Source organism: Brettanomyces nanus, chromosome 3 (assembly GCF_011074865.1).
Source record: "Brettanomyces nanus chromosome 3, complete sequence".
In the NCBI taxonomy this organism is placed as follows: domain Eukaryota; kingdom Fungi; phylum Ascomycota; class Pichiomycetes; order Pichiales; family Pichiaceae; genus Brettanomyces; species Brettanomyces nanus.
In genome coordinates, this window is record NC_052376.1 from 455,945 (window position 1) to 478,619 (window position 22,675).

The 22,675-nt window shown below is 40.7% G+C and overlaps 12 protein-coding genes across 12 annotated transcripts; 6 read left to right on the forward strand and 6 right to left on the reverse strand.

Annotated features, from left to right (window-relative positions):
• Nucleotides 1-23: 23 nt before the first annotated feature.
• FOA43_002852 (uncharacterized protein) lies at nucleotides 24-887 on the reverse strand (the record flags this gene model as incomplete). Its single annotated transcript, XM_038923134.1, has 1 exon — nucleotides 24-887. One exon carries the CDS (start codon nucleotides 885-887, stop codon nucleotides 24-26), a length of 864 nt encoding a protein of 287 aa, XP_038779062.1.
• A 110-nt stretch (nucleotides 888-997) lies between these two features.
• FOA43_002853 (uncharacterized protein) lies at nucleotides 998-3,201 on the forward strand (the record flags this gene model as incomplete). Its single annotated transcript, XM_038923135.1, has 4 exons — nucleotides 998-1,093; nucleotides 1,208-2,186; nucleotides 2,410-2,432; nucleotides 2,494-3,201. The coding sequence occupies 4 exons, from the start codon at nucleotides 998-1,000 to the stop codon at nucleotides 3,199-3,201; spliced, it is 1,806 nt and encodes a 601-aa protein (XP_038779063.1).
• Nucleotides 3,202-3,327: 126 nt separating this feature from the next.
• Nucleotides 3,328-4,818, forward strand: FOA43_002854 (uncharacterized protein; the record flags this gene model as incomplete). The annotated part of the gene is made up of 1 exon (XM_038923136.1): nucleotides 3,328-4,818. One exon carries the CDS (start codon nucleotides 3,328-3,330, stop codon nucleotides 4,816-4,818), a length of 1,491 nt encoding a protein of 496 aa, XP_038779064.1.
• A 94-nt stretch (nucleotides 4,819-4,912) lies between these two features.
• FOA43_002855 (uncharacterized protein) lies at nucleotides 4,913-7,562 on the reverse strand (the record flags this gene model as incomplete). The annotated part of the gene is made up of 2 exons (XM_038923137.1): nucleotides 4,913-6,951; nucleotides 7,556-7,562. 2 exons carry the CDS (start codon nucleotides 7,560-7,562, stop codon nucleotides 4,913-4,915), a joined length of 2,046 nt encoding a protein of 681 aa, XP_038779065.1.
• Nucleotides 7,563-7,914: 352 nt separating this feature from the next.
• Nucleotides 7,915-9,243, reverse strand: FOA43_002856 (uncharacterized protein; the record flags this gene model as incomplete). Its single annotated transcript, XM_038923138.1, has 2 exons — nucleotides 7,915-8,680; nucleotides 9,239-9,243. 2 exons carry the CDS (start codon nucleotides 9,241-9,243, stop codon nucleotides 7,915-7,917), a joined length of 771 nt encoding a protein of 256 aa, XP_038779066.1.
• Nucleotides 9,244-9,246: 3 nt separating this feature from the next.
• Nucleotides 9,247-10,332, reverse strand: GTR2 (GTP-binding protein gtr2; the record flags this gene model as incomplete). The annotated part of the gene is made up of 2 exons (XM_038923139.1): nucleotides 9,247-10,213; nucleotides 10,271-10,332. The coding sequence occupies 2 exons, from the start codon at nucleotides 10,330-10,332 to the stop codon at nucleotides 9,247-9,249; spliced, it is 1,029 nt and encodes a 342-aa protein (XP_038779067.1).
• A 440-nt stretch (nucleotides 10,333-10,772) lies between these two features.
• FOA43_002858 (uncharacterized protein) lies at nucleotides 10,773-12,182 on the forward strand (the record flags this gene model as incomplete). Its single annotated transcript, XM_038923140.1, has 1 exon — nucleotides 10,773-12,182. One exon carries the CDS (start codon nucleotides 10,773-10,775, stop codon nucleotides 12,180-12,182), a length of 1,410 nt encoding a protein of 469 aa, XP_038779068.1.
• A 209-nt stretch (nucleotides 12,183-12,391) lies between these two features.
• On the forward strand, nucleotides 12,392-13,396 carry FOA43_002859 (uncharacterized protein; the record flags this gene model as incomplete). Its single annotated transcript, XM_038923141.1, has 1 exon — nucleotides 12,392-13,396. One exon carries the CDS (start codon nucleotides 12,392-12,394, stop codon nucleotides 13,394-13,396), a length of 1,005 nt encoding a protein of 334 aa, XP_038779069.1.
• A 57-nt stretch (nucleotides 13,397-13,453) lies between these two features.
• Nucleotides 13,454-15,493, reverse strand: GAL10 (UDP-glucose-4-epimerase; the record flags this gene model as incomplete). Its single annotated transcript, XM_038923142.1, has 1 exon — nucleotides 13,454-15,493. One exon carries the CDS (start codon nucleotides 15,491-15,493, stop codon nucleotides 13,454-13,456), a length of 2,040 nt encoding a protein of 679 aa, XP_038779070.1.
• A 1,189-nt stretch (nucleotides 15,494-16,682) lies between these two features.
• On the forward strand, nucleotides 16,683-18,260 carry FOA43_002861 (uncharacterized protein; the record flags this gene model as incomplete). The annotated part of the gene is made up of 1 exon (XM_038923143.1): nucleotides 16,683-18,260. One exon carries the CDS (start codon nucleotides 16,683-16,685, stop codon nucleotides 18,258-18,260), a length of 1,578 nt encoding a protein of 525 aa, XP_038779071.1.
• An 85-nt stretch (nucleotides 18,261-18,345) lies between these two features.
• GAL7 (galactose-1-phosphate uridyl transferase) lies at nucleotides 18,346-19,440 on the reverse strand (the record flags this gene model as incomplete). The annotated part of the gene is made up of 1 exon (XM_038923144.1): nucleotides 18,346-19,440. The coding sequence occupies one exon, from the start codon at nucleotides 19,438-19,440 to the stop codon at nucleotides 18,346-18,348; it is 1,095 nt and encodes a 364-aa protein (XP_038779072.1).
• Nucleotides 19,441-20,999: 1,559 nt separating this feature from the next.
• On the forward strand, nucleotides 21,000-22,631 carry HGT1 (high affinity glucose transporter; the record flags this gene model as incomplete). Its single annotated transcript, XM_038923145.1, has 1 exon — nucleotides 21,000-22,631. One exon carries the CDS (start codon nucleotides 21,000-21,002, stop codon nucleotides 22,629-22,631), a length of 1,632 nt encoding a protein of 543 aa, XP_038779073.1.
• Nucleotides 22,632-22,675: the final 44 nt, after the last annotated feature.

The window sequence follows — 22,675 nt, forward strand, 5'->3', positions numbered from 1 at the left end:
CAGTATCTTTATTATTTACAAATTTACATCTTCTTATCGCTTTCGGCCTGTCTGACATCTTCGACCTCCTCACTACTCATATGCTTGGTGAACATAGGGTCCTGCAATAACTCCAGCACCTTTGCAGCAACAGGATTCTCGCTGTCCTTCGAAAGGGACCTTAACGTACTACTTAGATCGGTCAGCACTTTCTCTGACTCCGGTAGTTGCACCATCTTCTCGGAAATATCGAGAGGCTCATTAACGTACATGCTGGCCTTAACACCAACACCCCAGACGGAGTTTTGTTTCAAATAAGCAAGCCAAGTATCCACCACCTTTTCTGTAGAGTCCCAAATCCTAATCACACGACCGTAAGTTCTTCTCTCAAAGTTTTCTTTCGATTTTGCATGGACAAATGGTGCTCTAATCACAGTCCACCGTTCTCTTTTCACGGGCACTGGTTTGGGCCCAGTTGCAGGCATTCCCAAATAATAGGCAGCTCTAAGAGCAAAATCGCAGAAGAATTCCAAGTTTCTTGTATCAAAACATTTGAAAACCACTTCAGCTTTCAAGTCTCCATACTTAACAGCATGTTTCAAAGGAGAATAGTAGTTGAGTTCAACGTTAATTGGAATAGGTCTGTTAACTCCTGGTACTACCACACGCTCTGTTTGCACTTTAGGATCATATTTTTTGAATGTTTTTAACAGTTCAAACCTGTCCACTTTGTCCTTTTCCAATTTGGGTAGCTGTTGTTTCTTGGACTCGAATGCCAGTTCGGCTAATTTGTCTAGTTCTCTATCTAAATCTGCAGCAGGTTTAAGAGGATGTATGGAAGAAGAAAATTGACGGAATTGCACTGCTGTCAATCTCATACTCTTACTGAATAGAGTCAGAGAAGACATGATGAGATAATGATAGAATAGAAAGAGAAGGGGAGACGATAAGATGTACGTACTATGAAGGAAGGTGACGGGTCGAGGAAAAAAATGTTTACCAATTTGCACTGTAGGAAATGGCAGATATGCGGGGAAATGAGAGAGAAGAAGGAAGGAAGTTTGGTGAGACGAAAGGGATTTGGAAGAGATTTATGTATGGTTTGATTCCATTGGTAGGTAATTCTAGAAGCTTAATCCTAGAAGCTTAATTATATTCGAGAACGGGGGTAGCCATTCAACCTGGTCAGTCTCAAGTTTAAAGGTCTTTCTCTGTCTTTATATATAAGTCGCGCAAAAATTTCAAGGAACAGAAAATTGAGAAATCGAGGTCATCAAAGCTACTGATAAGACTGTTTCTATTGAAGAAGCTAGTGATTGATATGGGCAAAAGTAGCAAGGATAAAAGAGACGTTTATTATAGAAAGGCTAAAGAAGAAGGATGGAGGGCACGTTCAGCATTTAAATTACTTCAATTAAACGAGCAGTTTGATCTATTCAAAGGAGTCACAAGAGTGGTAGATCTATGTGCTGCACCGGGTTCATGGTCCCAAGCACTTAGCAGAGAAATATTTGGGAAGCCACACTCGGAAGATGCCAGAATCGTGGCAGTGGATTTACAGCCGATGTCACCAATTGATCATGTGACTACATTACAAGCAGATATCACGCATCCAAAGACATTGGAGAGAATTCTCGAGATCTTTGGAGGCAAAAAGGCGGATTTTGTTTGCTCTGATGGAGCGCCAGATGTGACAGGATTGCACGATTTGGATGAGTATATTCAAGCGCAATTAATTTTAAGTGCTTTACAGTTAGCCACCTGCGTATTGAAAGAAGGAGGAACATTTGTGGCGAAGATTTTCCGAGGCAGAGATATCGATCTTCTGTATAGCCAATTAGGTTACTTGTTTGATAAGGTGATATGTGCTAAACCAAGAGCATCCAGGAGCAGTTCTCTGGAGTCTTTCATTGTTTGTATTGGATATAAATCAAGACCCGGATGGAAGCCTGAGTTGAAACCTGAGTTATCTACAGAGCAATTTTTCCAGGAGATGGGTATAGGACGAGCTGAGTTAAGGAAGAATTTGAGCTTGGATCAGGAGGAAAGGAAGGTGGCACCATTTGTGGCGTGTGGAGATCTTAACTCTAGCTATGATTCCGATGCTACTTACTCGTTAGATACTGGTGTGGAAAAGAGTAGTTTAGATCCCGTTCAAATGCCTACTGCTCCTCCTTACAAGAAGGCTTTAGAATTGAAGAGGAAGGGTGAATTGAGAGTGACCCATTAGCATAGCATAACTCTTTAACTAAGGAATAGTATGAGTCTAATTAGAATGAGTGTAATGTATGAATTTAATTAGAATCAGTTTAATAATGAGTTTAATATGAGTTTAGTTCTTTTTCTCTGACGTAGTTTTTACTATCGGATTAATTGTTCTTCTTCTGTTACCCCCAATGACACCATCCAAACCATTAATTCTACTCATAGCTGGAGGCCATGCTGCTGGAAAGGTAAGTAAATTTTTCCAAAAAGCTTTGAAAGCGTCTCATACTAATTAAGTAACGTCTTTAGAAACATGCTACACAACTATTAGAAAATGGACTTCGAGACAGATTCGATAACATCAATATTAAAAAAGTTGATATGACCCACTTTCTGTTTCCTTCTAAAGTGATTGATGGATCGAGGGACCCATCCTGCTTTGATTTTGAAGCCATAGATAGTTATGTCAGAAAGTTGGAGAACGACTCCACTGTCGATATCATAGTAGTGTATGGTCTTTATGCACTCTATGATCAGAATCTATTGGAGTCCGGGACCGTAAGAATTTTCATCGATACAGATTCTGATGTCCGATTGGGTAGATGGATTAAAAGGGATGTTCTGTTACCCGCCCAGAAAGATCCACTGCTCAAAGCTCAACAGTCACAAAGGCTCAAGGAATTGTTGTCTGTCTATTTGAAAAAGTCCAGAGTTGAAATGAAAAATTATGTGATACAGACCAAAGAAAAAGCTGATGTAGTACTTCCCAATGCCGCAGAAATGGGTGGTATTATGCTCATTGTGGACGGACTCGATCCAATCTTGAGACGTAAGTCTGCTGACAAGTTTGGCATCACCCGGGAATTGACTAGAAGAGAGAGTATTATACCTGAAGGCAGTAGTTTGAGAAAATCCATACAGCATGTCTTTGAAGAAGCCCAAGCGGGACCAACGGTATCTTCTATTGGAGAGGATAACTTCAGAAATCAAAACACCCATTTCTACGATCTTAATTAACTGTATCTAAGTTTTCTTCCGCTATTATTATGTTCTGTCCTGAAACGGTAATATAAAGGATTTCTATTTTTCACTATTCATTTCATTTGTTCCTAATCTTCTAAGGATTTGTTTTTTCTTCTATCAATGAATATCATCTTTCGTTTGATTTCAGTCACTTTGCTTCTTTCTTTCTTCGCTTCTGCTCGTGAAATCTCCGAGACTCCTTCTCTTGATGAACAACCCGGTTACGTTACGGGTGTCTACTACACAGAGTGGAGTTACTTTTTAAATCATACACCATCTGATCTTCCTCTTTCGTTCATCACTAATATTTACTATGCTTTCTTGAAGATAGATGAAGAAACACTTGACCTTCATTTTGCTGACAATGACTTGGCTGTCAAGAATCCTCTTCCGTTTCATACAGATAAAATTGGAGCCTTTGTTAGTGATCAATACTTTCACTCCTCAATTTCTGACGATTGGGTCAGTAAATACATGCAAAATGTTAGTCAATTGATTCAAAAATCCACTATTTCTCCTATCAATTCCATCGGATTGTTGGGTCAACTATCGCAAATCAAGAACTTGAATCCAAATGTGAAGATCTCTCTTTCTATTGGAGGAGCAGAAACAGCACAAGTGTTTAAAAAGGTAATCAAACATCGGCAGAATATGGTTAGATTTGTTGATAATATTGTTTCCTACACTCAAAAATATGGGTTTGATGGCATTGATATCGACTGGGAATATCCAGATGCTGCTTCTACTGATAGGCTCACTGACTTAATGAGGCTGTTCAGAGAGAAATTGGACTCTTTACCATCCACATCTACCTGTGGCAAATACATTCTTACCTTAGCATTACCTTCCCATCTTGAAATGTTAAACAACTATGATATGGAAGATTTACCTCAATATGTTACATACTTTAACCTTATGGGTTACGATATGAGTGGGATCTGGTCCAAGAAGGCCGAATTTCAATCCCAACTTTTCAGGGATCCAAACATTGATTCAGATAGTTGCATTAATGATACTATTCAGTATCTCTTGAATGAAAAGCATGTTAACCCAAGGAAAATAGTTCTTGGTATGCCTGCATACGGTCGAACCTTCAACACCGGTAAGATCTACGGAAATGCAGATGCTTGTGCCGAATTGGATGGCATTACGCAGGATGAGGAAGAGTGCATAGTTCCCTACAATAAATTACCCCCATTGGGATATACTGAAATCTTTGACAAAAGAACAGGAGCCGCCTATGCTTCCAATGGCAAGGATGGGGTGATAGTGTACGATAATATGGATTCTGCTAAATTAAAAGCGCAGTACGTTAGAGGAAACAAACTTGCGGGAGGGGTATGGTGGGACTCCAGTGGAGATACTACTACCTCCAACGGATCCAAGTCTTTATTATTGTCGTTTTTGGAGGAATTGGGAGGATTGATAAATCTAAAGAGATCATTATGCATGGTTAATTCAAATTTGTACTACGGCAAGTTTGAGAACCAGACATTTGATTCAAGCGCCCGATCTCCTTCATCATCTGTCAGCTATGCTACCATTAATGAGTTTAAATTATGGTTGCTGGTGTTAGAATTTATAGTCATTTCAGGAGTTGTATTTTTGTAAGGGGAATCCCTAATCTAATTTCTTAAATAGGTTATTTATATTTTATTCGTGCGTTATATCTACATGTGTACATCTCATAAGTACGTTTCGCCTACTAAGTTTCAGGCGATCCAGTATTAAATCCAAACCAACCGTTATCTTCTTCATTGGAGCTTTCAGTCCCGAAAAGAATCTCTTTGAGGGAATCGTTTGCATCGACTTGTTTAGAAATCACTAAGATGTCATCTGGTTTCCCGGATTCATCATTATCGTTGGGACTAGCAAGGGAAGGAATAAGCGTTATTTGACTCTTGTTAGGAGTGATCGTACCTGGAAATACACTCAATTTCTTCTCATTGCTTTCTTCATCTTCATCTCCGTTTGAGTTAAATGGAACTTTAGAAAACGTTCCGTCTATCATGGGAACTTTATCACTATGAGTATCGTCCGAAGCAAACTTCCTAGCATTGAATGATAGTACTCCTTCCTCGAATTTAGTTTCTTCAGAGTCACTTTCGCCCTCTGAATCGGTAATTCCTTCATCGCCTAAAAAGAATGAACTATTGAACGATCTAAGCGTATCAGTTACGCTATTATTGTCGTTTTGGTGATACGTATGATGATGATGACTACTGCAGCTGGTACTCATTCCAATGCTTTTGATACTACCGCTATCTTCGGAATTGGCATCATTGTTACTCTCCTTACCAAATAACTCCTGTAAAAAAGCTGAGGCAAGAGATGATCGTTTCTTGCTGGAGGCAGATGGATCTATCAGCATATCCTTGATGGAATTAGCAGCGCTGTTAGTGTGCATCAAGGTATTCAAGCTTGAAAGAGATGGGATACGAGGAGTAGGAGCTGGGGCAATGGATGATACTTCAGAGCTATGATTATCCCATGCTTCATTGTCGACATCTTCAAAGTCGTCTTCAGATCCGGAACCGGAAGAATCCGAAAAGTTCTCAAAGTAGCTTGCAAGTTTATCCATATCAATCAGACGGCTATCTTCACTTCTGTTCATCAAATGTAACTGTTTGGAAGACCTTGTCTGCCTCAAAGAGGCCTTTTCCGACTCATTAAGTTGATCACCAGAATTGATAGGCTGGCCTAAACTAATGGTGTTACTTCTGCGTTTTCGTTCAGAGCTCTTCGATCGAGAAGAAGAACGAGAACGAGAACGACCATGTTGAGGGGGGCTTTGAATGATAGTGGTATAATCCATAGTTCCAATAGCCAATTCGTTGGATGAATCCTCAAAGTTGATCATACTCATATCTATAGGAGTACGAAGTAACCTAAACAACTCCACATCGGAAGAGAAAGTTAGAATTTTGTTCAAATTGAAGTTGTAGTCCATAAGGCTGAATACGGTACGCTTGCGGTCTGACTGTTTGAAATAGACAGGAGTACAGAGAGGAATCTCATTGAACACAGGTCTATTGAGGAGCATCTGCAATAGGGTGGAGATAACTGAACCGTGAGAAATGACAAACACAACAGTCTCTTTATCGGCTTCATAAGACTGAGAACGATAGTAATATTGTAATAGCGACGTCAGATAGTCGAAGCAACGGCTTTTAAAATCCAGAGGAGGTTCACCATAATCTCCACAGTGGCCTAGTTGATTGTAACTCCAAACAGGATCTTTGATTTTGAGCATTTGCTGTTTAGTCGTACCGTCCAGAGGAGAATGAGGGTCGGAATCAGCAGGAACTGGAGTGTTTAAATATGTGTTGATGTTGTTAATCATAGAATAGCCATCATCATTGGGAGGTAAGTAGTTTAGGTTAAAGTTTTCACTTAACCACTCAGACAATGCCTGATCTATGCGTAACCTTCTGGTAACCTTGCAATTTGTAGGGTTAAATTGAGGTAATTTGAGTATATGGTTTAGCAACAACTCGGCAGTCTGGATGCAGCGATTATAAGGGGAACAGTGTATAATAATCTTGAGATGTTTAACAGGCTGATTTGGGGTAACATGAGTGGAAATCTTACGAATGGCAGAGTCCATCTCTTGAACAGCCAAAGGAATATCCAAGGGAGGATCGAAATTGGCTAGCCATGTAGGAGAGGGAGAGGATAGAGAAGAGTCTTCTATATCGGGGAAAACAAAGCCCGGAGTATGTACCCTTTCACGCTTAGATTTATCTACTCTTGAGCAGTGACGGAGAAGGATAAGGTGCATGTAGATGAGGATGTATAAGAAAGAGATAGGTAGTGAGCACGGGCATGAATTAGGGGTTCTTTTGTTCGATTAGATGATCCCGCGAATGTGAAATTTTAGCGAGGGCTAACTGAGCGATGTGAGTCAGTCAGTTAGTTCCATACTAAATACATCTACCAGTTGTTAACCAAAGAGAGAAAGATCCTCCTTCATGTCATCCATTACCTAAATAATTATACAATCAGCCAGGTTCAATCAGCCAGGTTTGATCAACCAGGTTTGATCAACCAGTTTCAATCAATGCGGTGGTCCTGGTGGTCCCCCTCCACAGCAGCATTGCATACATTCCTCGGCAACCAAGCAAGCACATAGAACCTTGAAGCAGTCACAACAGCAACCGTCGCAACAACCCTTATCATTTCTAGGTCTCTGTTGTTGCATGTAAACAGGTTGCTGTTGATATTGGGGCTGCTGCTGATATTGAGGCTGATAATAACCCTGCTGCTGCATTCCTTGAGGAGGATATTGATTATATCCCTTTGACATGTTAGTAAATATTTTCTCAATTTGTTGTAGCTAGTTAAATACCCAACATTCAATTCAACATACCTGATTCCGATTCATTTTGACAGTCTTGTTTCAAGAGAAAAAAAATATGAACTCAAAGGTGCTATAAAAGAAGCGATGCCAATTCCTACCACTTTGAAACGAAAAGTAGTGTTCTCTGTAGTTTACGTTTTCGACATCTATTTTTTTTATAGCAACTGTCTGCTCTGTATCTAAAATTGGCTCGTTCCTGCATATGAAACGCCGAGAACGCGAATCTCGGATCTCGGCATTTGTCCGAGGAAGGTTAGAACAAGACGGGAGGCGCCATCACTGGCGCTTAAGATTATAATTTTATTATATTAATAGTAATAAGTAGTACACGCGCACGCATCTCTTATTTAGTTCTCAAATTTCCACTGCTTACATTCGAATGAAGCAAAGCATCTGAACTCGTTGCTAAGTCCGTTCTTATGTTCTGGGTAAAATGAAGTTATATGAGTTTCTGGATAGTTTTTCTTTACATTATCCTTCATTCTTTCTCCAGTACAAGAGATCAACTTGTATTTGATGTCTCCTGTTTCGGTCTTTCCTGTCTTGTCCTTGCTCAATAGGGCAAACGCCGTCTCGGACGATTTCTGTTGGCACTCAGGTTCAAGAAATGGTGGGTCGATTAAAAGTCGGTTCACCTTACCTTTCAAATCGTCCCTGAATTGAAGTGGCTCTTTGTAATCGTAGAATCCAAAATGATCTTTTCCTGCCAGCAATTCAAATCGTCTGTCGAACTCAAAGAGGTAAATATTGTGCGTAGGAAGGGTCTTTGGGTCTCGAGCTCTGATTATAGCATATACTGATGGTGCACTCACTATACAGATTACAGTATCTTCATCTGCTCCATCAAGTAAAGCGTCCGCCAAAATATTGGCTGTTTTGTCTGAATACCAAAATTGTGAAAGTTGCCAATCCTCTTTAAAATCATCAATGGTGAGGCCAGTAGAGCAGCCATTATCTCCAGGACTGACAATCGGGTCAGCCGCTTTTTTATCTTTATTTCTCTCAGAAAAGTTGTCCTCTGCACTTTTGTACATACTGGCAAACTTCTCTAGTCGAATCTTCTCTTCATCTTGAAATTCTTGTAATGCAGCTAGTGCCTGTGCGGAGAGTACTCTATGAAGCATCCATGTCAGTTAGTATCAAGAGATATGATTTATAAGAATTTTTTTTTTTTTTTTTTGGAAAAAGGTTACTTACGGAATGTCATCATCAGAGTCAATCATCTTGGCTTTTGTACCTAGTAAACGCAAGTCGAAGCAGGTAAAAGAATGATACGAAAGAACCTATTCAGTCGCCAAAAAAAAAAATTTGGAAAATTTTCTGAATGAATTAAAAAAATTAAGTCTCACCTCCCGGGATCGAACCGGGGACCCCAAGATTTCAATAATCAATTACAGTCTTATGCTCTTCCAACTGAGCTAAGGTGAGTACCTTTAACAGAAAAAGTAATTTGTTGTTCACTCAACAAAAAAGATACAATATGGATACACTTTTAGATTTACCTAAAATCGATGTAGAATCTTATTGATGTGATATATAAAGGTCTTAGGTATCTATAATTATTTTTTATAAAGTGCAGATTGTCACGATAGTATTTTTGGTAAGATCTTAGTAATTATATTTCCCTTAAGTTCTGCTTCTCAAATTGCTGTCATTATTATAAATATGTACCTCATCTATTAACTCAGTTTGGATCTCTCCCACATTTTTTCTAAACTTTTCTTAAAGATGGCTACATTGTGATCAATTACGGATATAGACGTTGCATCGTCTCCGTCCTCGAGTCTGTTAACACCTACCAATGCCAACCCACGAATCATCTGATGGAGATACAAAGTGACACCGTTTTGTAACTTAGAAATACACTTTGTAGGCTCGGTTGCAGAGAACAAATCCATATTAGTATTGGAGCCACTAGTCTCGGAAGCCATTATCTGGTTGGATTTTTGTTTATGTGAAATCTGATATAAGCCATCCAAATCGATGGTCACATCAATAAACTCTGCACAAACTTCGTAAGTTTGAATATCAACAGGAGAAGAGTCAGTAGCAACATAGATCTTGGAATTTATGTCGAATAAGAACACCTTGTCGAAATTACTATACTGCATCAACAAGTCAAGCATGTTCTCCAACGCTGGCAACTCGTAGATTAACTTCTGGACGATTCTGGAAAAAGCCTCATAGATAGAATGATCAAAGATCGAGGTTAAATAGAATGAAATCTGCACACCTTCCAAGCCATAATCCAAAAGATCGTCTCCCACTCTTTGCATGATATCACGCTGAGTGTCCAAACGGAAATCTTCCGATAGTCCATCTATCTTATGTATGAGGACTTCGATATGAATTCTGGGATTTATACTGACAGCATACTTAATTATAACCGCTAAGTTCTGAAGGGCACTTAAATATTCATCCTGTGAGTCGATGACATAAACGAGAGCTCCAATCGAGGAGAACAACTTTTCCGAGTCGTATAGAGATGGCTCGAAGAGGTTTAACTGACCTGGAAGTTCCACTACAGCCAAATCTATCAAAGATTTGAAACTCTCCGTAGTTGGTTTAGTTGTGCTTTCTAAGTAAAGGGTATCCAAAGGTCGCACGTTGTGGAAAACAACTTTGCAGATGGATGACTTTCCGGATCTAGATAAAATGTTAGTAAGAGGCAGAGAAACAAGATGATTTCCTAGTAACACTTACCTTCGTAATCCCATTAACAAAATGGTGGCTCTACTTTGAGCCGGAGAATCTATGTAGTCCATGGTTTGTGGGTGGTGTGTTGAAGAAGCTTGGTAAAGTAGATGGGATGAATGAAGAATGGCTTGGTTTCTTCTAAGAAGCCCCGACTTTATTCTTAGTCGATCGACGCGTCTGGTAAAAGGGTAAAAAGAAATTTCTTGAGATTCATTTTGGACGGAGTTGGAAACCCGATAAGGAAGGTACATAAGAATTACCAAGACACGGTAGATAACAGCATGACGCGGCTCGGACCGCCTAAGAGCTTCCCAATGCGGTATATTGACATATTCTTCATATGATATCATGTTTGATGAATAATATTTTTACGCCAATCATCTTGCAGATCCACAAGATTGCGGTGATGGATTTCCTATCCGATAGATTATTTAAGGAAAGGATTTGAACAAGAAATCAAAATAATAGGTTATCGCATAGAAAGAAACAAGAAGAAGAAGAAGAAGAAATGGGAGTTAGTGAAGACTACTTTCCAGATGAGCCTAAACGGCCGGATATGAAAACCAAATGCCCGGGTCCTGCTACCATAGCCAAACTTGAGGAACTTTCCAAGGTATTCGATACCAAGGCAGCATTTTTCGTCACTGACTTTTATAATTCACTAGGAAATTATATATGTGATGCTGATGGAAATAAGATGCTTGATGCATATTGTCAGATTTCTTCCATTGCATTGGGTTATAATAATCCGGAGTTATTGAAGGCTACTCGCACTAGAGAGATGGCTGTTGCATTGACCAATAGACCCGCTCTAGCATGCTTTCCATCAACTGACTACTACGAGATCTTGAAAGATGGACTTCTTTCTGTGGCACCAGAAGGTCTGGATCGAGTCTGCACTGCCCATACGGGATCCGATGCCAATGAAATGGCATTCAAAGCCGCATTTTTGTACCAAGCCACAAAGAAAAGAGCTGGAAAACCATTTACAGAGGAAGACAAAACTTCTGTGATGAATAATCAGACTCCAGGTGCCTCGGATATGGTGATCTTATCGTTTACGGAAGGATTCCATGGCCGTCTTTTTGGTTCTTTGTCAGCCACACACTCCAAACCGATTCACAAGCTAGATATTCCTGCTTTCCAGTGGCCGGTGGCTCCATTTCCAACTTTAAAATACCCTTTGGAAGGCTTCGAAAAGGAAAATAGGGCCGAAGAAGAGAGATGTCTCAAAGACTTGGAAAGTATCTTGACTACTTTTCCTCATCAAATAGCTGCTGCTATCATTGAACCCGTTCAAAGCGAAGGAGGTGATAATCATGCAAGTCCATTTTTTTTTCAGGGAGTAAGAAGCCTTACCAAAAAATATGGTGTTCTTTTGATTGTCGATGAAGTTCAATGTGGCGGAGGAGGTTCCGGAAAGATGTGGCTTCACCAACATTACGGAATCAGTCCAGATATTATGACTTTTTCGAAGAAAATGCAAAACGCAGGTTTCTTCTATCATGATCCACTTTTGGCTGGGGATCGACCTTATAGACAGTTCAATACTTGGTGTGGAGATCCTTCTAAGGCATTGATTGCCAAGGCCATTATTCATGAGATTAAAGATAAACATTTATTGAATGAAGTGAATAAGACTGCCGCCTATCTCTACGCAAAAATGGAAAATGTTAGACAGAAGCACTTGAAGTTGATGTTGAATCTAAGAGGTAAAGACAGAGGATTTTTTGTAGCCTTCGATCTGCCAACAGTCGAACTTAGGGATAAGTTTTTGTACACTTGTAGACAGAAAGGTGTTAATATGGGAGGATGCGGAGATAAAGGTGTCAGGTTGAGACCCACCTTAGTTTTCCAACCAAAGCACGTTGACATCTTAGTGAAGACCATTGATGAAGCTTTTGATCAGCTAGACTAAATCATTTAAATATAATCAATATAGTCGACTAGTCCCTTTTTCACCCCATTTTCCTTTTCACCCCGTTTTTCTTTTTATCTTCTCTTCAGTTGCCTAATAGAGAATCCGCCGCATCCACGGATAAATTGAACTCCACCTCCGGATTCTTTGAATCCGTAGTTATTCCTTGATGAGTATGAGTTTTTATTCCTGTAAATTGCTTAGGGCTAATGATTTTGGAACAACAATTTAGCCGATCTGTGTTGGTAACAGGAGGGGCCGGGTTTATCGGCTCGAATTTTCTACGTGCCGTATGCACTAGCCAAGATTATCAAGATGTTAAATTTACGTGCATAGACAAATTGAGCTATGTCAGCGATAATACTACCAAATTCATAGACGATCTTCTCAAGGAGGACAACTTTGAATTCATTAAGGCTGACATTTCTGAGGAATATGATCTACTATATCGTCTGATTGTTGAGCAAGAGCTATTTACCGATGTGATTCACTTTGCTGCTGAGTCATCGGTTGATAGATCGTTTGAAGACCCTCTTTTTTTCACCAAGAACAACGTTTTGGCAGCTCAGAATCTTTTAGAGTGTGTGAGATTGATTGGAAATAAGAGGGGAGATCCGCACCACGTCAAGTTTATTCATATATCGACGGACGAGGTGTACGGAGAGCAGAGAACCAACGAGTCTGCCGCAGAAAACACCCTATTAAGTCCTTCCAACCCTTATTCAGCTAGTAAAGGTGCCATAGATCTTATTATTAACGCCTATATCAAATCATTTCAATTATTTGCAGTGTTAATTCGGTCTAACAATGTATACGGATATCATCAGTACCCGGAAAAGATCATCCCCATGACTTTGTACAGTCTTTGTCATCGGCAACCGATTAGAATTCACGGCGATGGTCATAATAAACGACGATATCTCTTCATCGATGATTTTGTAAGCGCTGTGCTTACCGTGTGGAACAAATCGGAACCTTATGAGATTTATAACGTTGGTTCCGATGACGAGGTTACTAATATAGATATGGTCAATCTAATAATCAGACAGTACAAACAATGGAAGCCATATAGTACCATTCCACCTATCACCTATGTTACTGATAGAAAGTTTAATGATGATAGATATGACGTGGACTTTACCAAGATCCGAAGACTTGGGTGGAAACCACAAACCACTCTACAGCAAGGACTCGATAAAGTAATTAGAAGCTAAAAACAAAAAAAGAGTACACATAAAACATAATCAAAGACATTATATATATCGTAACAATCATTCAAAGGTATATCTAATTCTAGAGCCATAGACTTCGCCCTTCTTAAGAACCACTTGCTTTTTCCAGTCATCTACTCTTGCAGCATTGACAAATCTACAAGGCTCCACTGCGAAACCAGCCCTGTGGAAGAAGCCTTTAGTATCAACACCATCACCAGTATAGAGCTGGAAGGATGGCTCTGTAGTGGAAACGGTGAGCTTCACTTTAGAACCCGGATGAGAAGCATGAACAACATCAACCATACGCTCCTTACGAGTGTCCAACTTGGAAGAATAGTCACTGAGAACGAAACAATTATCGAACACAGCAGTTCCGACAGTGAAAGGCTTAGAGACATCCGGCCTGGTCCATTTCTTGATGGAACGTGTTGGAAGAAGTGCACTGTCTACTTCAAGGAAGTTATTGGAGGCCAACAAAAGTTCGGTTTCGTTGATGGTACCCTCACCACACAAGTTAAAGTAGGAATGATTGGTTAAATTAACCACAGTAGCATCAACTGAAGACTTTGGCGAAAGACTACTCTCGAACTCAAATTCAAGAGATTTAGGTTGAACTTTAAAGGCCACAGTAGTAATCAAATCACCAGGGAAACCAGCATGACCATCCTTGTCGAAGCTGACAAACTTCAGAGTAGTTGAATCGTCTTCCTCGCTATGAGTAGCAATAGGTCCATAGAAATATTGGGTATTGAATCCATGCGAACCTCCATGCAAACAATTGGCTCCCTCATTCTTCTCAACATCGTACTGTTTACCGCCGATGGTGAACTGAGCGCCTCCAATTCTGTTAGCATATCTACCGATAGTAGCTCCAAAGCATGGATTCGAAGGCAAGTGATAGTCTCTCAAGTTGTCGAACTTACAGACAACGGGTTTTCCATTAACCTCTATATCGATTATGGTGGCACCGTAGTTGGCAATAGAAACTTTAAAGCCGGGATATTCTACAGTATGGACTCTATCCTCACCATAAGCATCTTCATTAACAGAATAGTTCTTGACATGGAATCCAAGTGGATTCTTTGTAGTCCAATTCCATAAATCTCTGCAGGCATCATCAATAGTAAGATGTGCCATCCATTGCAACTCCTTATTAGCTCTGTTTGGTTTCGATGTCAAGTTAAGAACGTCACCATCACGACGTCCGACGACTTCATAAGGAAGGTCATGTCCAACAGCGCGACAGAAGGCATGGTAGACATCAAATACAGTTGAACCTTTACCTGTACCGAGATTCCACTCTCTGTAAAGACCCTGAGAAGGCTTCAAGCTGCTTAGATAATTTAAAGCAGCGATATGACCCTTGGCCAAATCGACAACGTGGATATAGTCTCTGATAGGAGTACCATCGTGAGATTCATAGTCGTCGCCAAATATACTGAGCTTGGCTCTTCTTCCAACGGCCACTTGGGCCAAGAATGGCAACAAGTTGTTTGGAATACCCAAAGGATCCTCACCGATTAATCCGGAAGGATGTGCTCCAATAGGGTTGAAGTATCTGAGAATGGCTGCTCTCCATTGAGGGTCACTGGCATGCAAATCCTTCAAGATGGTTTCTATGGTCAACTTAGTATGACCGTAAGGATTCGTAGGACCAGTTGGACACTCTTCAGGAATAGGAATCATATTCTCGAACCTGGTAGCATCACCATAGACGGTGGCAGAGGATGAAAAGACAACCGTCTTGACATTATGGTACTTCATAACGTTCAAGAGAGAAATGGTGCACCCTACATTGTTCTCAAAGTACTTTAGAGGGATGGTAGTAGATTCACCCACTGCCTTAAGAGCTGCGAAATGGATAACCGCAGAAATAGGATAGTCATCAAACACTTTGGACAAGCCATCAGAGTCTCTGAGATCAATCTTGTAGAAGGGAATTTTCTGCTTCACAATGTACTCGACTCGTGAAACTGAGTCGTATGAAGAATTAACCAAATTATCGACTATAACAACTTTATAGCCATGGTTAATGAGCTCAATGACGGTATGAGAACCGATATAACCGGCACCGCCGGTGACAAGGATATAGGACATTGAATCTGCAAAGGGGAAATGATCTTTTCAACTATAGCGAATGTCTGTTGTAGAAAATAGTGTACTACTCTACTGATCTATTACTAATAACGCTCGCCCGTATATATGTATATTTTTCGAGGTAACAAAAATTAGAGAGCTACGAAAAAGAAAGAAAAAAAAATCCAGGGTTCCAGGTTCATGAACTTTTATGGTGAGTCAACAGCGGTAGAAGAAGAAGAAGAAGGGGGGACTGACGTAAACACCTGATGGGGGGACAGATACGAAGTGATGGAGATTTCTTCTCCGGAAGCGACGATTCCAAATTAACCCTCTGCTCCGAGATCACATTCAACATCGGAGAGCCGTTTGTTTAACTTGTAGTCTGATTAATATCAATAAATAGTGGCCAATCACACTCGACGGTGCATAAGATGTGATAATTAAGTTTATCCTGAAAGTAGACGCACTCTTCGAATTCGAACCCCAAGAAAAGCAACCAAGAAGCCTTAACGCCCAGCTGTCATCACTATCATTACCAACAGAATACACCAAATAAAAGAAAAGACTACTTTAAAAAGAAACCTTAATCCTATAAAAAAGAAAAGAACAATTAAGAAAAACAAAAAATGAAATTAACCAGGGTTTTTCCGCGGGGAAAGGATTGTTATGTAGGGTGGGGAGAGCAAGCAGCAGGAGTAGCGAGAGAGTAATTTTATGAGGGCGGTGTGACCCATGCGTGAAGTAAATCCAGCTGCACCACCACCACCTCCGGTTTTAACGCTCTTACCGGTTTCACCTTGCAGTAAATGGAGACGCATTGGATTAATTGGCCAAACTTTTACAACAGCCGGAAGGATCAAGTTCAATAAGATTTCTTCCATCGTCACCTCATCATGCATATGTGGTGCGGGGTCCTCCCTCCGTCCCCAGTCCGCGGTGGCGAAAGCATGTGATTGGCTTGCATCCTCCCCGGTGGGTGCTCTCTCAAATCAATTAATCCAAGACTCAGCTCATTGTCATGACCATCGTTTTTTTCTTATTGTCTTCGCATTTTGATGGTTCCGCGTGAAATTACATCTTACTCTCTCTCAAACGCATAGTTGATCGGCTCGGCTTCCGGTCAATATAAACCAACCATAAACAGCTTACAAAACTGAAGTTATTCCTTCTGACTGAAAAATTGTTAGTAGTGATTTCTGATAAAACCATGTCTTATATTCCAATTTTCAAGGACCTCGAGTTCTATAGCGCTCCTGAGTCACAGATTGAAAGATACCAAAATCTTGTCAAGTCTTACGTTTCCGAATTTGGCGGTAAACCAAACTTCATTTCCAGGGCTCCTGGCCGTGTTAACTTGATCGGTGATCATATCGATTACTGTTATTTTTCAGTTCTTCCTATGGCCATTGAGTATGATGCCATCGAGGCAATTGGTGTTGAACCTACTTCGACTGAAGAGACTTCTCGTCATATCGTCGTGTCCAATACAAACTCTAGATTTGCCACAGAGAGTATCGAACTTCCAGCCGATGGATCGGTGGTCACCATCGATAACTCTAAGAACTTGTGGACCAACTATTACAAATGCTCTTTGATAGTGGCCCACAAATTTATCATTGAAAGATATCCACATCTCCTCACCGGAAAAACTTTAAAGAGCATCAACGTCGTCGTTGACGGCAATGTGCCAACCGGTGGAGGTTTAAGCTCGTCTGCTGCTCTCTGCGTTGCTTCTACTTTGGGTATTTTGAGGGCCAATGGTATCAAAAAGGTCACCAAACAAGACTTAACACGGATCACTGTTGTATGCGAACATTACGTTGGCCTCAACAATGGAGGCATGGACCAATGCGCTTCTGTTTGTGGAGAGAAGAACAAGGTTTTGTTTATCGAGTTCACTCCAAAGTTACAGGCTACTCCGTTCTCTATTCCTGAAGTTAAACTCCCTTTCAAGCCTTTGTCCTTCCTTATCACCAACACTCTTGTTACTGCAAATAAGACCGAATCTGCACCTGTTAATTACAATCTAAGAGTTGTTGAAGTGGCTGTTGCTGCCGAGTTCTTGGCCCATATTAATGGACTTGAGTTGACCCCGGACTCTAATTTGCAGACAGGAACTCTTCGTGGTTTCATGGATTCTTATTTCACTGAAAAGTTATCCAAACCACAATGGGACGGTAGAAATATCCAAGTCGGTATTGCTAGATTGACCGAATTGTCAAATAAATTGGAGACATGGTTCGATGCAAGTGAGAAAATTGGATTGACTACTGAACATGCCGCTTCAAAGCTTGGTTTGACCGTTGAACAGTTCACAAAAAAGTATTTAACACAGTTCCCAGTTAGATACACCAAGTTGAAGATCTATCAGAGAGCCAAGCACGTCTTTAACGAATCCCTTCGGGTTCTCGAGGTGTTGCAGCTTTTCACTGATCCTGAAAGTTCCCAAGATTCAGGAAAGTTCTTATCTGAATTCGGTGCCATTATGAATGCTTCCCAGGATTCTTTGAGAGATTTGTTCAACAACTCATGTGATGCCTGTGATGAATTGAATGCTGTTGCCAGAAGCAATGGGTCCATCGGATCTCGTATTACAGGTGCAGGGTTCGGAGGTTCCTTGGTTCACATAACTACTGAAGATAAGTTGCCAGGCTTGATTACGGCCGTTACTGAACAGTATTACAAGAAAAGATTCCCCCAAATCACCAAGGAGGAACTTTCTCAGGCTATTGTGGTCACCAAACCGGCAGTGGGCGGTTGTATCATTGACAAAGTGGACTTTTAAGTAGAGTAAGACGATCTACTAATGAGCAAAATTGTTAAATAATCAATTCATTAAACACTAAATTAACTAAAATTCTATCTAATTCTTATTTGTTCAAGAAATGAACATCACCATCAAGTTTCTGAAGTCTATCAGCAGCCTGTTCACTAGTCAAATCCCTCTGGGCCTCTCCTAACATCTCGAAACCGACACAGAACTTCTTGACAGTGGCGGATCTCAAAAGAGGTGGATAAAAGTGCATGTGGAACCAAGAGTTTTCAACCTCATCTTCGGTACCGAAGTAAGGGGCCTGGTGGATACCTGCAGAGTAAGGGAAGAAGGTGTCGAACAAATTATCATATTTGATAGTAAGCTTCTTTAGGATAGAAGCCAAGTCATTCTTTTGGTTATCATTGAACTCTTGCAAGGAGTGAAGATGCTCTTTAGAGATCACCATAGTCTCAAATGGCCATAATGCCCAATAAGGAACAACGACTATGAACGAATCGTTCTCCAAGACAATACGCTTCTTCTCCTGCATTTCGAGCTTGACATAGTCACCAAGAAGATCTGAATGATAGGTCTCCTTGTACTTGGTCAGATTCTTCAACTCCGTATCAACCTCGGTAGGAATCGTGTCCAAAGCCCAGGCCTGAGAGTGAGGATGAGGATTAGAGCATCCCATAGCAGCACCCTTATTCTCAAAGATCTGCAAGTACTTATAAGGAGCTTTTCCGGCGGAATGTTCTGCCTTCAAGTCCGTGTAAAGCTTTGTCCAAGTATCGACGACCTTGACAATTTCAGGAACACTCATTAGAGGCAAAGTGACAGCGTGGTTAGGGGAGAAGCAGACAACAAAACACTTTCCCTTGACACCTTGGGTGACCAGTAGTCTCTTAGCCAAGGGATCCTTAGGTCCATCCTCGTTCTCGTTGTAATCAGGTTGATCCAACTTAACGGCAGAGTAATCGTTCGGAAAAACATATGTAGACACATATTTAGGGTTCTGAGCACCGGTAGCTCTAGTATTTCCCGGGCAGAGGAAGCATTTTGGATCATAGCTTTCTAACAGCTTGACATTGGAAGCTTCCCTGGCACCTAACCAAGGTCTTTTTGCTCTATGAGGCGAGCAGAGGACATACGATCTTGTAAGAGGGTTGAAACGACGATGAGAGTGGTCGGTGAAATCAAAATTAGCCATTTGTACGCGATATGGTGTGGTAAGAAGTAGTTCCGAGTAGAAAATTGGTTCGCAAACAGAGAAACATCATAGTAAATAGAGGGTAGAATTCTACAATCTAGAGTCCGGAGAACAATCGTTTGTAGCCGTCGGACCTCATTCAATCAGATATGAGGCCCGATCAACAGACAAGAAAAAGAAAAGAAAAATCAAACGATCAATAACAAAAGAAACGTTAGGATTCACTAGCTGGGAGGAGTGAAAAACGCAGCAACAACTGTGGACGGGATAAATTGGGGTTTCTTTGTCTCGCGGATTAAGTTGAATTGAACCGAAGCCTTACTTGGCGGGGAGTGTAAACAAAAAGAAACGCCCGCATGCGTCAAAAGAAAAGATAAAAAGAGCAAGGGTGAAAGGAGAAAGTCATTCGCGCTGCTGATAAAATAATAGATGTGCAACAGTAGGGAATAATTAATGGTAGAGTACCCGAACTCCGAGAGAATATAGCAGAGAGAGTGTGGGCACAACTGTGAAGGAGCCCAGTTTCTTCTATCTGGGGAACACAACTTCCGCATGCTATGCTAGCCGGATCTCGTGATGTATGAAGAATGTGATATTTGAAGAAAAGAAAGCCAGAATTGAAGAAGAGAGGGTGGGGAAGTGACGGATCGCTCACACTATGCACGGGATAACTACGGCACCAACGAGAGTAAAATTTGCTGATGGTGCCTGCCTTGTTCTGGAAAAGCTAGTGGGAACAATGCAGAGGACCGCTGCCTGAAGGAAAAATACCACGATCATTTTGAAAACTTTATTGAAACCTCGGGAAGATGGAGAATCCGCATTTTTCCGTAGTACATATTAGGAAGTTGCATAACATAGGAGTGAGGAGCAGAACAATAGTTACAATATTTTTGCCTAGCATAAAAAGAAAAAAATCAAAAGGATAGCAAGACGGGCCTGGAACAACATTCCAAGGCGAAATAAGAAACTTTGCAAGTAAGAAATGTTATAGAGAAGTAGTCAACAAAATTGTAAGTAACCAGTCGAACTAACCAGTCGTAAGTAGTCATGAGTAGTCGAAATAATAAGTCTAAGCAACTAGTTGACATAACTAGTTGATTTAACCACAAAACTCTAGGATTGGCAAAAGATTAGATGTCAAACTTTTCCTAGATTTAGCGGTGTGATCGAACGATCGTCTAGTGATGAATGTCCCGGTTCTATTTATTATTCATTTCTTTCTACTATGCTCTAATCCCCCGCAGAAAAAAGTAATGTCACCTGCAGAACAATAGAAAATTATGAAATTGTGGGGGTGGTCAGCAACTTTTTCCGGCCGAAATAGGAATACTGCTGCTATTTGAGGACGTTAGCAAATACACTCAACAGCTTCTTTTTAGCCTCTGAGACAATGTTTTCATTCTGGTCAGCTTGCAACATCTTCCCCACGACGAGTTGTTGTGGAGAAGTATAAATTGAGGGTCTTTTCCCGCAAACTAAAACGGTTGCGTATAACGTAATTCTATTCTCTTTTCTACTCTTTCTGTATTACTTCGCTAAAGTTTATTATTGCTAACATGGGTTACGAAAAACATCTGGTGGGTCTTTCCATCAAAGTTAAGAACTTCTTCGACAAGTTCCCTGAAATTTACAATGTCTACGTCGTGGTTATGATTTCTACCACTGCTGGTATGATGTTTGGTTTTGATATCTCTTCGATGTCTGCCTTCATTGGTACCACGCAATACAAGAACTACTTTAATTCTCCCGGCTCTGCTATCCAAGGTTTCATCACTTCTGCTATGGCTCTTGGTTCTTTCTTTGGTTCTTTGGCTTGTACCTTTGTGTCCGAGCCTCTCGGAAGAAGAGCATCTCTTTTCTTATGTTCGTTCTTTTGGATGGTTGGCGCTGCTATTCAATCCTCTTCTCAGAATAGAGCACAGTTGATCATTGGTCGTATTATCAGTGGTCTTGGTGTTGGTTTTGGTTCCACCGTGGCCCCAGTTTACGGTTCGGAGTTGGCTCCTAGAAAGATCAGAGGTTTCATTGGTGGCTTGTTCCAATATTCTGTTACACTCGGTATCTTGGTTATGTTCTATATTTCTTACGGTTTACACTTTATCGACGGTGTTGCTTCTTTCAGAATCGCCTGGGGTTTGCAAATTATTGTTGGTCTCTTCTTATTCTTCGGCGTGTTTATTTTGCCAGAATCTCCAAGATGGTTGGCAGAACATGACTTCTGGGATGAGGCTGAAGAGATTGTGGCCAAGATTCAGGCTCACGGTGATAAAACTGATGCTGATGTTATGATTGAAATTTCAGAGATTAAAGAACAGATTCTTATTGATGAGGCTGCCAAGGATGTTACCTACGCTACTCTTTTCAACAAGAAGTACTGTATGAGAACTATTACTGCCATATTTGCTCAGATTTGGCAACAATTGACTGGTATGAATGTTATGATGTACTATATCGTCTACATTTTCGAGATGGCTGGTTACACTGGTAACACCAACTTGGTTGCTTCCTCTATTCAATACGTTTTGAATATGGTGATGACTATTCCTGCCTTGTTCTTGTTGGATAGGGTTGGAAGAAGACCTGTTTTGTTAACTGGTGCTGTTTTGATGATGATCTTCCAATTCGCTGTCGCCGGTATTCTTGCTACCTATTCCAAACCCGTTTCATCTGTCGACGGTGATACTACAGTCCGTATTAGAATTCCTGATTCCAACAAAACTGCTGCCAGAGCTGTCATTGCTATGTGCTATTTGTTTGTGTGCTCCTTCGCCTGTACTTGGGGTGTTGGTATCTGGTTGTACTGCTCTGAGATTTGGGGTGAGAACGCCATCAGACAGAGAGGTGCCGCTTTGTCTACCGCTGCCAACTGGATTCTTAACTTTGCCATCGCTATGTACACTCCTTCATCTTTTGAGAACATTACCTGGAAAACCTACTGCATTTATGCAACATTCTGTGGATGTATGTTCTTCCATGTTCTATTCTTCTTCCCTGAGACTAAGGGTAAGCGTTTGGAAGAGATCGCACAGATTTGGGACGAGCATATTCCTGCCTGGAAGACCTCTAAATGGGTTCCTTCCATTCCAATTGTTTCTGAAGAAGGATTGGCAAAGAAGTTGGAGGTTCAACACGTTGAAAATCCATCATCTTCCAACGATAACGATTCAGAGACTGCTGCTCAGGTCTGATTTAATAAGATAGCTTTTTTAGATACTCTTTATATTTAACGACT